The sequence below is a fragment of the Nesoenas mayeri genome (genome assembly GCF_963082525.1).
Source record: "Nesoenas mayeri genome assembly, chromosome: 2".
Taxonomy (NCBI): domain Eukaryota; kingdom Metazoa; phylum Chordata; class Aves; order Columbiformes; family Columbidae; genus Nesoenas; species Nesoenas mayeri.
The window spans coordinates 98,683,277-98,697,794 of NC_137543.1; the positions used below are offsets into that span (position 1 = coordinate 98,683,277).

The window sequence follows — 14,518 nt, forward strand, 5'->3', positions numbered from 1 at the left end:
GACTACACCCATCGCGTAGGAACATTGTTACCCTAAAACTCTTCTACACATATCTGCCAGTAGATATACTAGTAGATTTTTTTTTTTCAGAGTGCCTCCTGATTGGCAGTTTCCCCCACCATCCCCTCCAGCTCTATTTCAGGCACTTGAAGTGGGCCTAGTTTATTGCAGAATACCAGCTGCTGGAATATCATAGCATTTTAAGCTGTTTTTAAGTGGTAAACCAAAAAAGTGGAGCGCCAGGAACTGTGGGTCATTTAAAAAAAAAATTCATCTCTTGCAACTAAATGGAAACTCAGTTTCACAGTCCAGAGACGTCTTTTTACTTCTGTTAAGGTTAATGCATGTAGTATGGCTACTGTTCATCTTTGTAAGTCTGCAGTGTACGTTTCTGTATGTAAACTTACTCGTCTAGATTACTCTTATAGCAGAAGTACCTGTTTTAGACTCGTATGTTAGGATTAGATAAATTGCAACCTAGAATTGCCTTTTGTCTACATTGACAATAAAATAAATTTAGGTGGACTAGCTCAGGCATTGATGTCAGGACCTCTTCCTCTAGCAAAGTTCTTGCATAAATTTTTAAAGCATGTCCTAATATACTAATTTTTACAGTGCCCTTGCTTTAAGTTACTATGGGGATGACTGAGCGTTTAAATACAGGATGTTCCAGACTTTTGATGTGTAAGGGCCTAATAAATTCTTATATAACACCATTGAGATGTCTGAAAGGTTTAGTCTTCGATAAACTCACTTAATTCCAAGGATAATGTGCCTAAATTTAACACAGTGCTGACAGTTTCTACATGGGGGAAAAAAAGCCCAGCTTTCTTTTGGTTTAAAATAACTTGTGAAGCTGACACTTTTTTCGCCTTAGTGATGCTTGTTTCTTTCTGTTGTGTGCATTTACTGGGATATCACTGAGATAATGGGAACAAAACTGTTCTATTTGTATTGGTGAGTATTTTTAAAGACCACTGACACTTTTTTGTATAGAAAAGGAACTGAAAATAGAATTGCACAGACATTGCAACAGCAATAATGTGGCAAGTTATTTTAGATGTGCCAGTTCCCATTCAAGTGAAGGATTGCACTTTAAGCCTACTGTTTTATTTTTAAATTGGTGAATGTGTGCAGGCGCAAGGCTTTCATCTGGCCTGAAAGTTAAGTGTGTTTCTGAATTGAGACTTCAGAAACATTGCTATAAGGATCTTGCCATTCCTACATTCATGCAACTTCCATTGGTATTTGAGGAATATAATTTACACTGAAGACATAGAAAGATGTGCCAACAGGGTGTCTGGGTATACATACATTTATCTGTATTGTCTTCCTTCTTTGCACTTTGAATAAATCAACTATGTACTTAGATCAATTACATAGCCAAAGTGAAAAGGTGACTTGCTGTGTTGTGCTGTGTTCTCATTTTTTTTTTTTTAATTTAACCTTTAAATCTGGGGGAAAAATGCGTATCTGTGTTGATGCTACTCTTGCTACTGCTACTTTGAAGTTGTTTATTGAAGAATACAAAAGTAGAAAACAAATAGAAATTTATGGTGCAGTTAGTGCTTGAGGCTGGTGAACTTGAGCTGAATCACAGCTGATGAAACCTGTCTCATTCCTGCTTCTTTTGTGTTGCTGACCCTCTGTCTGTGGTGGGCGAGGTGACAGTGTTGGAGAGCAGGAGTTGAGGAATGCTCTTGAGAGGTTATGTGAAAATAGTTTGAGGTTTGGAAGTGCTCACCAGGTCTGAAAGACCAGTGGGGAACAATATCTATTATTCAATAAATAATTTCTGGGAAAAAGATAGGTAACTGTTGTATTTAGTGGATGATTATGAAAACTAAGGATCCAAGCTCCAGTTATTTGCCTGAGCCCTACAGGTGGCGAAGAAAGGTGAGAACCAGTGCTGTGATGTCCTTAACACAGGGGAGGTTCCTGGAGCTCTAGGGACTTTCAGAGGAGGCTTTGCAGGCACTCAGGTCTCTGCTTTGTTGTTTTATTCTCCTGTGGTTGTTTTCCTTGTTTCTGTTCATTTTCACTTCAGCGTCTGTCTCCTAACTTTACATAAGCTTAAATCAGATCTTCTGAGCGGACCCTGTGAGAAGAGCTGGAGTGATGAAGTAATGCCATGATAAGGTCAGTCTGTTTCTCCTGCATCAGTATGAATCTGCGCATAAGCAAAGAGGTTGGACAGTACGCTATGCCATCTTTCCTTTGAGAAGTACAAGATCCCAATGACTTTCTACTTCCTTTGGAAGCCTTTGGAAAAGCAAGACTGGTAGTCCTGGTGTTTGTGTTTTGTTTTATTTTATTTATTTATTTATTTATTTATTTTCCTGTAAAAATTCCCATTTGGATAACAGCATTTCACTCCTCTTTTTTCTTATTGAAATATTTTCTATACTCTGACCTTCTGGCTGTAGTTTTGCCTCTAGACATGTCTGACATGTTATACCATGTGATAGTATCCCTGCACAGAAGTATATCAAATTATTATTTTTAAAGTACTTTTCTTGGTTTAAAGGTACGGTGATTAGCACTCTACTTCATTGCTAAGTAGGCTGAAGAAATGAAGCAGCTTTCCTAAAAACCTGAAGGCATTCTGGTTTAAAAAGAACCACACCTGAATGACTAAAGGCTCCAGCTGGTTTGATTTTACTGCTGCTCCTATTGCAGGTAAAATTAGTGCTGTCTATCTCGGGTACAAGGGAATTTGATGATGCTATGTTTTGGCATTGCTTACTGAGAGAACAGTAATTACTGAGTTACAGGTAGTGGCAGAACATTGCTGCGCATAAATGATCACTACTTAAAAATCTGTTCAACATGCAGAGTCATTACAGGTCAATGTAAGAGATGTTGACAGCAGGTTGTATTTGGATCAGGTCCACACGTTAAATTTATCAGCCATCAAAGGTAAATATATGGGTGTGTGACTTAGCATTAAAATGTAGATTTGACTTCTCAAGCTTCCTTTTGAGTTAAATGTTGGTTTTTTTTCCTTTTCTTTTTTTTTTTTCTTTTTTAATTTAATCTGTTCTATAGCTATATTTGTGTGTCCTGCTAGTAATTATTCTGCTAGTGGCTTCATAGGAGTAATCCAGAAAGAACATCTGTTTCAAGTTTATAGTCTAAATCATGGAAGGATATTTGACCCTGTAAGTAGAGAAACAGCAGAATTTACCCAGGAAAACAGCACAACAGGCCAAATGCTGTCAGTAAAGTATTACTTTACCAACTCCATATTCTGCATGCAACAGCAACAAAAAAGCCAGGGCTACGAGAACTTAGTGTTGCTTCTGAAGAGGAAAATAATCTTAAATTAGTCCTTCATATATGCTTTTCTCACTCTCTTTCCTGTGAGAGAAATTCTATTTTCAAACCTTTGCTTCTGCCCCCTCAAACTCTGCCGTAGGACTCCTACAATATGAAGTCAGATAAGTGAGTTGTATCAGTATAACATTGGAGATGTGACTTTTCAGTACTTGTACTGGTAGTTCCCCAGTGTAAATGAATTAATTTCCTCTCTCATCCATGCTGTTTGCTATTCACAGTGCCTGGCTGTAGAAAGAAAATACAGCAGCTTGCAAGTGACAGTCAGTTAGGGTTTTGTCACAAATGCCTGTTTGTGCTGGCTTTCAGTGAACTGAGTTCTCTGCAAAGCGGTACCACTGTGGGCAATAAGTGGAGCTGCACAGATGAGGATACACAAATCCTTTTTCTTTGTGGAAGTAAAAATTCTAGCAGTGGGAAGCTTGACATGGTTTCTGTGATACTGTCCTGCTTTTTGGGGGTGTTTGTCCCCTCCCTGTGTGGAGTTAAGCGCTCTCTGCAGAGAATATGTGTTCTTATGGTTCATAACAATAGCCTGGAAGATCAAAATATTTTGAAAAATTTCAGTAAGTATCAGATATCTTTGAGATGATCTTATTAAAGAATATTCCATCTCTCATTCTTAACACACCCATTTTAAATATCACAATTTGGATGTTAGGAAATACTATCCTAACAGCAGGTCTCTTTTTTCACATCAAAGTAGAAATGACTCCAGCAAAGTGAACTTTAACATGTTTTTTGCCAGATGTCTTTGGTTATACGTGCAAAATAATCTTTTAAACAGATAAACCAAGTTATTGCACTTTTGCAGCTCTTACTTTATTCCTTGCAAGAAACACACCATCCTGGAAAATGTGGCTGATCTCTGGCAACGTGGAATGCTTCATTATGCCATCCGTTTTCCAAAATGCTACCCAAGCACTGTTGGACTCCTTAGACAGTGGTTTGACTTGAGAAGGAGTTGCTGTCAGTAGTTCCTGTTAACATGGTTTCTTATGCTTTTCCAAATACTGAAAACAGCTGTTTGGTGATCCGTGGTTAGTGAATAGAGGAAAAAGTCTAATTTATTATACTAGATAAAAAACTTGTAGCAGCCTCCTAAACTTATACTCAGCGGCTCATTAGTAGATAGCAGCAAATACAGAGTATCTTGACCATGGATTCCAACTTCGTCTTTATGCTGGGCCACCATGGGAGGCCTCTGTACACTGTCTGTTGTTCAGCAGATGAAATGCAGATTTAAAGCCTTATTCTCTCATTCAGGTGATAAGTGCAAGGCCTGGGATAAAAGTAAAGGTGTCTTCTGCGAAATCTATAATCTGAGGACAGTCTGCATCATCTGCTGCACATCGAAGTGGGAACGGACCTGGATGCTAGCTGGGAATTCTGGCAGTTTGACTGTGTCATAAAACACTTCTACCTCTGTTTGTGACCATGTGTGAATGTGCTACATGCCTGCTTTTTGTCCAAAGGCTATGTGCTGTTTGGGATACATCAGCACCTTGTCATCAAGCGAGTGACAAGTCAGCAGTGTGATTTTTCGTGTGGTGATTTTCATAGTGAATGAATTATAGCATTAATAGGAACTTTGCTTACGGAGGACTGGGTAATAGACTTAATTGCCACTTGGAGTGTGGAGAAAACTGTGTGGTCAATTTGTTATATCCTCCTAGATTTTTGGAAAGTGAGATCAGTTTTTCTGCAAGTATAAGGGAGGAAAAAAGTAGTAAAGGAAAAGCAAAATATTTTTGTTGTCAAAACAGAATGCAGGATTTTTCTTCCTGATACTTTACTATAAGGAACATGTTAAAAGCACTAGAATAACAGACTATGTGCTTAATCTTGCTTATTATCTTTTCCTAGAAGGTGATCTAGTAACCTTCAAATGTCTGTTACCACTTCTTCAAATAGGGAAATGTGCAGATTCACTTGTGGGATGAGGGGAATTGAAACTTCCTGAAGTGAGTGATTAGTGGCCTACCCTGAACTATACTGTGTGGTGACAAAGATTGTGATGATTTGGTGGGAAACTATAAAGCCAGGTTTTCCCTCTTCTTGTATTCTCTGTTACCATCTCAAGAACTTCTAGCTAGGAAGAGCACTTCCCATTTTCTCCCTGTAAGATTTCTTTTGTGTGTTTTTTTCAGTAATTTTCCAGTGCACCGGATGAGACATTTACCTGTCTCCTTTTAGAAATGCACGATGGCTCCATGACTTTCATGTTAAGAGGAATTTGACAAATTGCTCTTTTTTTTTTAAACCTCCGCCATGGAGCCAATTTGCCACCAGGAACAAAAGGAGATCATAGGTGCCACTCAGTGTAATCAGCAATGGGCTCATGTCCTCCAAATGCCGCGATTTTGAGAGACATGTATTTAATGCCAGGTATTTGGAGCTTTTATTTTGTGACTTGCCGTCTGGCTGTTGCCCGTAAAAGTGCCCACTCCCAGATGGTTAATGGGACCCAATAAAAGATAAAGCAAAACATTTTGTGGTCTTCCTCCGAGAATGGTTAGCAAGTTGAAGAGGTGACTTCCCTGTGTAATATGCCCTGCCTGTTCATGGAGGTGACTGAAAAGGTGACTCTGGATCCCTAGGAGTTAGTATTTCTCCTTCCTACAGTACCAGTCAAACATTTGCTGAATTGTTTTCACACTGTTAAAAATGGAAGAAGGTACAAAAGCTTGAGGCAGATGGAATGAACCTTTTATGTACTTTAAGGACTTTGATTTCAGCATAATAGAATAGGGAGATCCCAAAGCCATTATGTTTGATTATTCTCATGGCAACATCATAGGTGCTTTGTTGGTTGGTTTGGCCTGGTTGCCAGCTTTGTATAAAACACAGATTTGCAGTCTAAGCATCACTTTGAGTTATTGCTACTACAGATTTTGAATGGATAAAGGGAGGAACTGCAGTTTATTTTTTTTTCTTGTTGTTCATACCTCATGTTTACATGCTCTGGATCCATCTGGCCTTTTAAATTTGAGACTATCAGATATTAAAGAATTCCTTAACCAGACAACAATAACCATCAACCCAGTTGGGCTGGAGCTGTTCCAGATTTTCTCTCCCAAAGTGCAGATATCTTGTTTCTGTATTGCAAGGCTGTCTTCAGCTGGCTGTGACTCAGAGACACGTCTTCCAGATGTCGGTACAGGATACTGTGATGAGGCTGCCTTTCTGTCTTCCCATGTTTCATTAGGGAAAATGAAAGTAAGATAGTATCTTGTTTTGGCAATGTATCATGTGCTAATTTTCTTAGGTCTTATTTGCTAAAGTGTGGAAGAAAATGACTGTGAAAAGCAAAGGTGTTTCTTTTCTACTAGCAAAGTTGAAACCAGATATGAAAAAAAAATTGATTGCAGCACTGAATTGATGTGACTAGCTCAAAATGTGGGTTAAATGGCTTATAATGGTGGGTTGGAATGAAAAAGATTAATTCTCATATAATTTCTGTTTCCATGTTATTTTTGTGTGGACACCATTCATCAGTGCTCAGAAGCCCTCAATTTGCTGTTTACAAAGTGTTTTTAGCAACAGTAGAAATAACCAAAAGGGAATAATATGAATCCTTTCCTCCTTGGAAAGGGAGGAAAGTGGGACTGTTACTTCATTTGTGATGCAGTACAATATTTCTTAAAATCTTAAGGCTCTGTTTTACTTAGGTATCATAAATGTCTAGAGTGAAGAAAAAAATTAATGTTAAATGGAGTACAGTAAAGTGACTGTCAGATGAACTGGCAGTCTGCATGTGTACAGAGGTGAATGCTGCATGTGTTGAAAATACCTATAAATAACTAAATAGAGGCGGTAGCCCTGTGAAAAGCTATTGTATCCCTCTATTACTCTGTGGAGAACGGACCAGACCTGATCTGGTACCAAAGTTAGTGCTCAGTTTTGAATATGGAGTTCATCCTGCCAGGCAAAACCGCTTTTCTCAGCACTTGGAAAGCAGCACCACGGTTTTACTGGTGTCTTGACATTTGTGTTACATTCATCACAGTCAAGACACAAACAACTCCCCTGCATCTCTTTGGAGGGTTATAGTTAAGAAAAGATTTGCCCTGCTTTATCCACGCTTTCAGCTTGGCTCAGGTAAACTCAAAAGTGATTGATCTGCAGAAGATTCCACAATTACTCGTCACGTCTAAAAGTCAATTTTGCAGTAAACTATGCACTAGACCTTGCAGTAAGCTCTGCACCACTAAGTTTTGGTCTTCAAATTGAACCCCACAGAAATCAGAGATAATTTTGGTGCATTCAGATTCTAAGTGCAGGTTTATAGGTGGACAGATACAAGAAGTATTCTCCAATACTATTTCCCGTTATTTTTTTTCCAACATGTACTAAATACCTAATGGATGGCAGAAAGATTTGATCAGTAGATATTGTATTTACTTGGCTTTATTGTTCATTGGTATACCTCTCCAAACCCCTCTGCTGTTGAATCCTTTAAAAATGATCATGTGGTTTGTAATGTGTACATGTTATTGTAAGTATAAAAAAAATCCTGAAAGCCTTAATGGTAGACAAAGAAAAACAAATACAGCAGTGCTGTATGTCAGAAAAACGTGGCCATGGAGGAGCAGAACCTGGAAAGCTGCTGAAGAGTTATGGTGGCTGCAGTTGAGGAGGGCAAAGGCATGAAAGTTCTCAGCCGGTGAGCAAAAGTCTTATCTTTCTGCAATTCAGACTGCATTTTTTTGGTATCTGGGAGTTGATCTCCTAAGCAATGCATTGGGTGCAGCCTTCTCACTTCCTTTATGCTATTGTGGTAGGTCACGTAATGTTCAAATGACACCCGCCAATCCTAATGTGTGCTTGTGTCTCTTTGACACCGTCGCTGTCATTTACAGATCCTTAAAGGGATAGTTAATCTTTAGGTTTTTGAGTCAAAGCTGTAACTTCTAGTGGCATTCTGTAGCCATTCCTCTGTAAAGTACTTTTTAACTTCATTCAGTACAAAAAAGGTAAATGAAAACTAGTATTGCTTGCTGAGTACATCGGGTCTGTGGTGTTTGGCTGCTGTGCAGAAACAACCCTTATATTATAGATTGAAGGCTGATTGAAATGTAACGCTAGTGTGTACTTTTGCTTTTATACAAGGATTTACCCCAACTCCTGCAAAACCAGCACAGAGAAGAAATCATCTTGGTTAATTTGCAAAACAAATATGAAGATGTGATAGTGGCCTGGCTGGTGTACCTGTGCTAAGTTTAATCCGAGTAGCACAGGTAACACGTGCTCAGAAGAACTGATAGGACAGGCAAGCAACAGCGTATGTGTGCAAGGCTGCTGTGCTGTTCTGTACTGCATGTTGGCTTGTGATGCAGTCTCTGCTGCTTCCTTTCTGCTGCTGCTGGGGCTACCTGCCTTACCTATGTAAATAGTACCACAAGTGTGCCTATGGTGGGATCTGGCATTTTGCTGTTTGTGTGAGCCTCTGAAGTCCCAGCGTTTTTAACAATCTTGAACTGAATGTACAAGAATTGGATGAAAGTAAAAAGCAAAGGCTTGCTTATCTTGATGGTTTTACTGGTATAAAGCTTCCATGAGTGATGCTGCACAGAAAGAGAGTATTGTCTTTTAAACAATCAGCCACATCAGGTTTCTTGGAGTCTCTGCACTTTCCTCTGCTATACTGCGTCAGAGAGGCTCTGCATACCACGCAGTTGAGCTTCACTGGATGTGCTGATATGACCCTAACTGAGAGCAGGCTGGGATGGGATTAAGGTTTACTGAATTGGCATTGGTGAATTAGCATACATCAGTCTTGGAAACTTGCTCAGAAAGGATGCAGTTGGAGCAGCTCTATAGGGGATGGCCTCTCTTAGCCACTTCTGTTGTACCTTTGGCTGTGGGAAGAGAGAAAGTGGGAGTTAGTGTTTTGAGTGTAACTGTGTGGTAATAGACCATATGAGAGTTTGGAATTTGTACTACAGCATCTGGGTTTTGTGAGACCAGTGCAATTTTTTTCCTCTTACTTTCTAAATTTTGCACAGAAAATAAGAATTGTCTTATTTAAATAAAGTATTGTCATAATAAGACATTGCTAATTACTTGCTTTTGTGTATAGTTCTCTGATACTGTCTGTTATAAATGCTGGTTGCTTACATGAACAAGAAATTAATTGATATTGTCTCTGCCCCAAAGAACTGAAATTCAGCATATCTAAGCATTTAGATTCTTTTGCATGGGTGCCTGCCTCACTGAAATAAAGGAACTGCAACAGTGTAGCCAACAAACCTTTACTAAAAGCATTTGCTTGAACAGCACCACCTTGGATATAGTCCACCAGAATAAAAGCAGTTTTGGGCTGTAGTGTCATGTTAAACACATTGTAAATGTTTTGAAAAAGAAGCCTGGCCGAATCCAACCATCTCCTCTGGACATTCAACATGTCAGAGCATTTCTCAGTGAGATATATCATCGTGGCCCAGACTAATAGCTTTGGATAATCCTCTTATTCAAGTTATTGCTTATGTGGTGCAGCCTATCAGCCTATTTAGTTTTACTCATTCTAGGATGACTTGCTGCTGGAAAGTCAGGGTGAATTAGTCTTTTGTTGTTGTTGTTGTTGTTGTTGTTTCTTTGGTTGGTTTTTGTTTTGTTAAAAAAAGAAAAGAAAAAGAATGAAAGGAAAGGACTGCAGCAGAGTAAATGAATTTAACTTCAGCCGTCTAGGATCCAGGCTTGCATAACCTATTGCTGCATTCCTCTGTTAGAGACAGCTCCTGAGCTCTGTTGTTCTTCTGACTTTTGGAATTTTTGCTCAGTTTGTTAAAGAGAAGGTGCCTTGAAGGAGGCAGCTTGGTGCCAGTTTTGCTCTGAGGATACTGAAGCTTTTGCTTGTCCTTGTGTGTGATAGTAGACTCTAGTTATGGACTGCTTGCCCTCAGCATATGCTTGTCTTGTGCTCCTACTGCCATTTCTGCCTCCTTACAGTGGGGCCAAACTGCTTCCCAGGCTCTATAGAGACGTGCAATAGCCGAAGAAAAATTGAGGAGCGTTTTCCTTTAGCTGTCTGCATTATGGTAGAGCAAAGTTGTTTTATTTGCACTCTTGAACTGCAAAAATTGGTAAATTGAAAGGCTCGCATGGAGGATGCTGTCGAGTAGAGCATTTCAGCTAAGAAGGCTGTCCAGTTCTTGCTTGTGAATCAGCATCACATCAGGATTGTTGATTTTGCCTCTGTTTTGGGTTTTGTGCAGAAAGTCGGGCACCGGGGCAATGCTTTGGAGTACTGGTCTGCTTCCTGGCCTCTGTCTCCCACCAGGAGGACAGAGAGGGGGGTGATATCCCTGCCCTGGACTGGTCTGGCAGCAGAGCAGAGCTCTGCCCTGGAGAGAGCCTGCCTGTACCTGTGGCAGCAGCAGCCTGCTCTTCTGTCTGAGGCTTCGGCTGGCTACATGCTTGTTTAATCCCATCCATTGCTGGCCAAGGAAAGTTACCACTTCTGCTCACCAGTGAGAATGCTAAGAAACAAAAGATTCATTGCGCTCACTCCCCTGTCCACCTCTTTTCCTGGCTCTGCTCTTTCTTGTTTTGAGAATGGAGAGACTCCTTCCCCTCGTCATCCATGAATCACAATACTTTTGTCTTTTACAGATCAATTTTGTAGCCTGCCAACTGTTTGCACTTTTGGCTGCGTTTTGGTTTCGTATTTACTTGGGTCCCAGTCATGCCAGCTCTGCTGTTCGCCATGCATTTGCCACCCTCTTTGGAATATACTTTGCTGTCTTCTGCTTTGGTTGGTGAGTATTTAGTCACCATGTAGACAAGGCTTGGGTAAAAATATTTTTTAAATTCATATTGTCTTTTCTTGATTACATCTTTTTAGTCTTAAGGCAGTTTCTATGTTATGCTAAAAAAAAAAAAAAATCCTAGCCAGCATAACCGTTCCAAACCCTCAAAGTAAAATGAGCCATGAAAATATTTGTAAGTGAAATATTTAATCTGCAATGTTTGTTCTGGAAGTTAAAGCCACACCAGTCTGCTGTGAAGATACCTCTTTTGGAAAAAACACATCCAGTTTGAATGAGCATTTTGAACCAGGCTGCTCTTTCTCCGAATGAAACACATTGACAATCTCTACTTGATAGTATTAATCTATGTAGGATATTCAGGGTATAAAGATGTCACTATGATAATCCCTGTTTACTGATACCCTGATATGACATGACATTCATGGCATTTGCATGGAAAAATATTCCATTGCTCTGAACAGCTACCACTCCAGGTCATGCAGAAATTATCTAAATACTCACTTTGTTGTTTTTAAGGTATTCCATTCATCTTTTTGTCCTGGTGATGATGAACTATGGCATTATGAATATGGCGAGTATTCCCAACATCCACAGGTGAGCTGACATGGCTGCAAGTCTGGAGCTGCCCCACTGACAACTTCTTTCATGGAGATGCATGAGGATTTTTTAGGGCCACGTACTCTTTTTTCCTGCCTTTCCCAGTTATTTGCAGGAGCTTTGTCCATTTAGTTACAGAAACAGCTGTAATCTCAATTTGTGTTTTTTATGTTGATATATTGCATTTCACTATGAAATTACTGGCCTCAGAAGTCAGCTTTCACAGGCTTAACAATTTATGCCCTAACCTCTAGTTTCCTAAACATAATTAAGTCATATTCTCCTTGGTCTTGTGTCCTTGAGGATCGCTTTTGTTAATCCTTTGTAATGTGTTTTCCCCCTTGCTGTTTGGCCTTTAGGTATTTTCCACTTACTCTTGAGTTAGGTAATTCAAATAAGGTCACTGTGGCAGCTTAACTTTGTGATCTATGAAATTAAGTCTTGCATTTGGTACTGGGCTTTGAGCTTGAAAAAGTAGAAAGTACCAGAAATGTCACTGCTTTGAAGCAGAAGTTTACAGCATCATGACAAGTTCTCAACCATGGGATCTTTCTTTTGCCTATACACGTCTCAGAGGAAGGAAGACACCTAGGACTCCTAAAAGTGCTTTATCAAATGAGTGCCTTCCTGGCTAAAAGACAAAAGCATTTTCATATGAAAATGAAAACTACATGGTAGTTACATCTGCTTCTTTTACTGAGTAAGAGGAAGTTCATGTGGAAAAAATTCTGTGCTCAGTCACTGAGCCTTCTCATGTGGGTACCATGCTCTCTGTTAGAGGTCAGTAGGTGGGAGTTTTTAAAATTGTGTAGGTGGACTTCTTTGCTTCCCATCAATCTGCATAACTAGGAGTTTTAATTTGTGAAACTACTTCTTTATAGGAGGCTAGAAGGATGAGCTGGCTGTTCTTCCTACTTTTTTCCTTTTGTGTTGGCTTCCGTAAGAGCATGTGGTTAATACTGTCATTTGTTTTGGGTGTGTTACAGGTGATTTCTGTCTCCATTGTGTCTCTGTAGCTGCTGCTGAATGCCCACATCCACATCAGTGTGGGCTGGGAAATGGAAACCTTTTCTTCTCTCCTCTTCAGGGCCAGGGCTGTCTGAGGATCTAAAACTCAGATAATTGTCTACCCTTCTTTATCTCTTCCTGAGGTATGACCCCTCTCTGATATCCAAATGGGAACCATCACTTATGATTTGTCTAGGATTGTTTAGAAACATGAACCTTAAGTGACAGGTTTGTCTACAGCAGTCACTAGCATTTTGCACCAGCAAGGCAAGTGTGAATCAAGGAGGGTTTTTCCACCCCCTCACAGAGTGCAAAGTCCAGAAATCCAGAGGTAGTTAATAATTTTTTTTTAAGTATTTGGACAATATTTATGAAAGAAATGCCATCCAGACACCAGAAAGAAAAAGCGCTGAAAATGCCTATTACTTGTCACGGGGTCATTGTCCCTTCCCTTGACTTGGTGGAAAATGCAGGAGTTACTCAGGGTGGATCAGAGGAACCAAGTCTGTGGAGGGAATCATCCAATACTTATGTCTTCCTGGAGAAGGTGAGAAGGTGGTAGGGAAATGGGCACAGTTTCAATAGGAGAACCTCTCACTCTTACTGTTTAGCCAGTTAGTTATAATGGAAAAAATAGCTGTACACTGAACACAAATTAAGCAGGTTCATATAATGTCACTGCTGCAAGATAGACACATCTTGATTTGAATCAATATGAAATATCAATCCAACGTGCTGAAAAACTTTAGGAGGCCTGGGAAGATTGGGTTAGGTCTTTTGTACCGTATTCCACTAGCCATAGCAGTGAGACTAAAAGAACATCCACATTATTAGTTTTGGCAGAATAACAGTGTATCCAAGCTGTTTGAGAATAAGCTTGAAAAATATCAGTTTAATGGCTGGACCTCTTCATACAGAGGGCCTGTAAGAGCATTGGATCCTTCATAGTGGGGCTCCAAAACTTGGCTTTTTTCCCTCCAAAATGCAAGTGGAAGTGAATAAATGAAATACAGAAACTACATAATTTAACCTGAATGGTCCTTTCCCTGGTTATTTTCTGCTAGTTTGTTCTCTGGTGAGGTTACCAACAACCTTAAAGGCCTATAAATGGACAAATTAATCCAGCATCAGAAATGCTCCCAGCTGCTGCAGCAGTTCTGTATATCTCTCCTACCCACCCCCCTTTTGATCTAGGTGCTTTACACTTAAGCATTGAGGCTTACTTTAGATGCTTTATCCCATCTATCACCGTTACACGTCTGAGCTGGGTGACTTGCTTTTGGAGGGAAGCTCGCTGTTCTCTGTTGATGAAAGGGAGCCCAAGGATCTTGCTGAGGCTGGACTGGATGCCTGACTGAAATAAAACAAGATAAATTCTGCTCTGAATCTCCTGAAGAACCTGTCATGTCCCCTCAGCCTGCCTTTCATCCAGCTGTTTGCTGTGGGCCGTGTGACCTGCAGGTTGCTTTGTGATCCATCACTGTCACTCACACTGCAGTTTATTAGTCCTCAGGGAGGAAAAACTCATTTCTTTTAAAGCCAGTCATGATTTTATAAAGGCCTGGATTGTTTTCAGAGGTCTGCTGACTTGTCCTCTTGTGTGATTTCACCTTTAGATCCCCACCATGATCAATCTTTCCACGAGTCTGGCGGGACCCCACTTGTCAGTGTGTGCTACCAGCCTGCTTGACCTCCTGTGTCTCAGCTCTGCTGGGTGTGCAGGATGTGCAGTTTCATTCCTTTGTAGGTCTTTGTGTCTTCTCCTCCATGTGGCTATCTTTTCCTGATGCAGGGGATACCAGCAG

The 14,518-nt window shown here is 40.1% G+C and overlaps 1 protein-coding gene across 1 annotated transcript in view; it reads left to right on the forward strand.

The window, feature by feature from the left end:
- MBOAT1 (membrane bound glycerophospholipid O-acyltransferase 1) overlaps positions 1-14,518 on the forward strand; it is a gene marked incomplete at both ends in the record, with an annotated part of 56,016 nt that overhangs the window by 13,218 nt on the left and 28,280 nt on the right. Inside the window, 2 exons of the mRNA XM_080340575.1 lie at positions 10,951-11,096; positions 11,625-11,702. Of these exons, the coding sequence (XP_080196701.1) occupies positions 10,951-11,096; positions 11,625-11,702 (224 nt within the window). The remainder of the gene's footprint in view (positions 1-10,950; positions 11,097-11,624; positions 11,703-14,518) is intronic.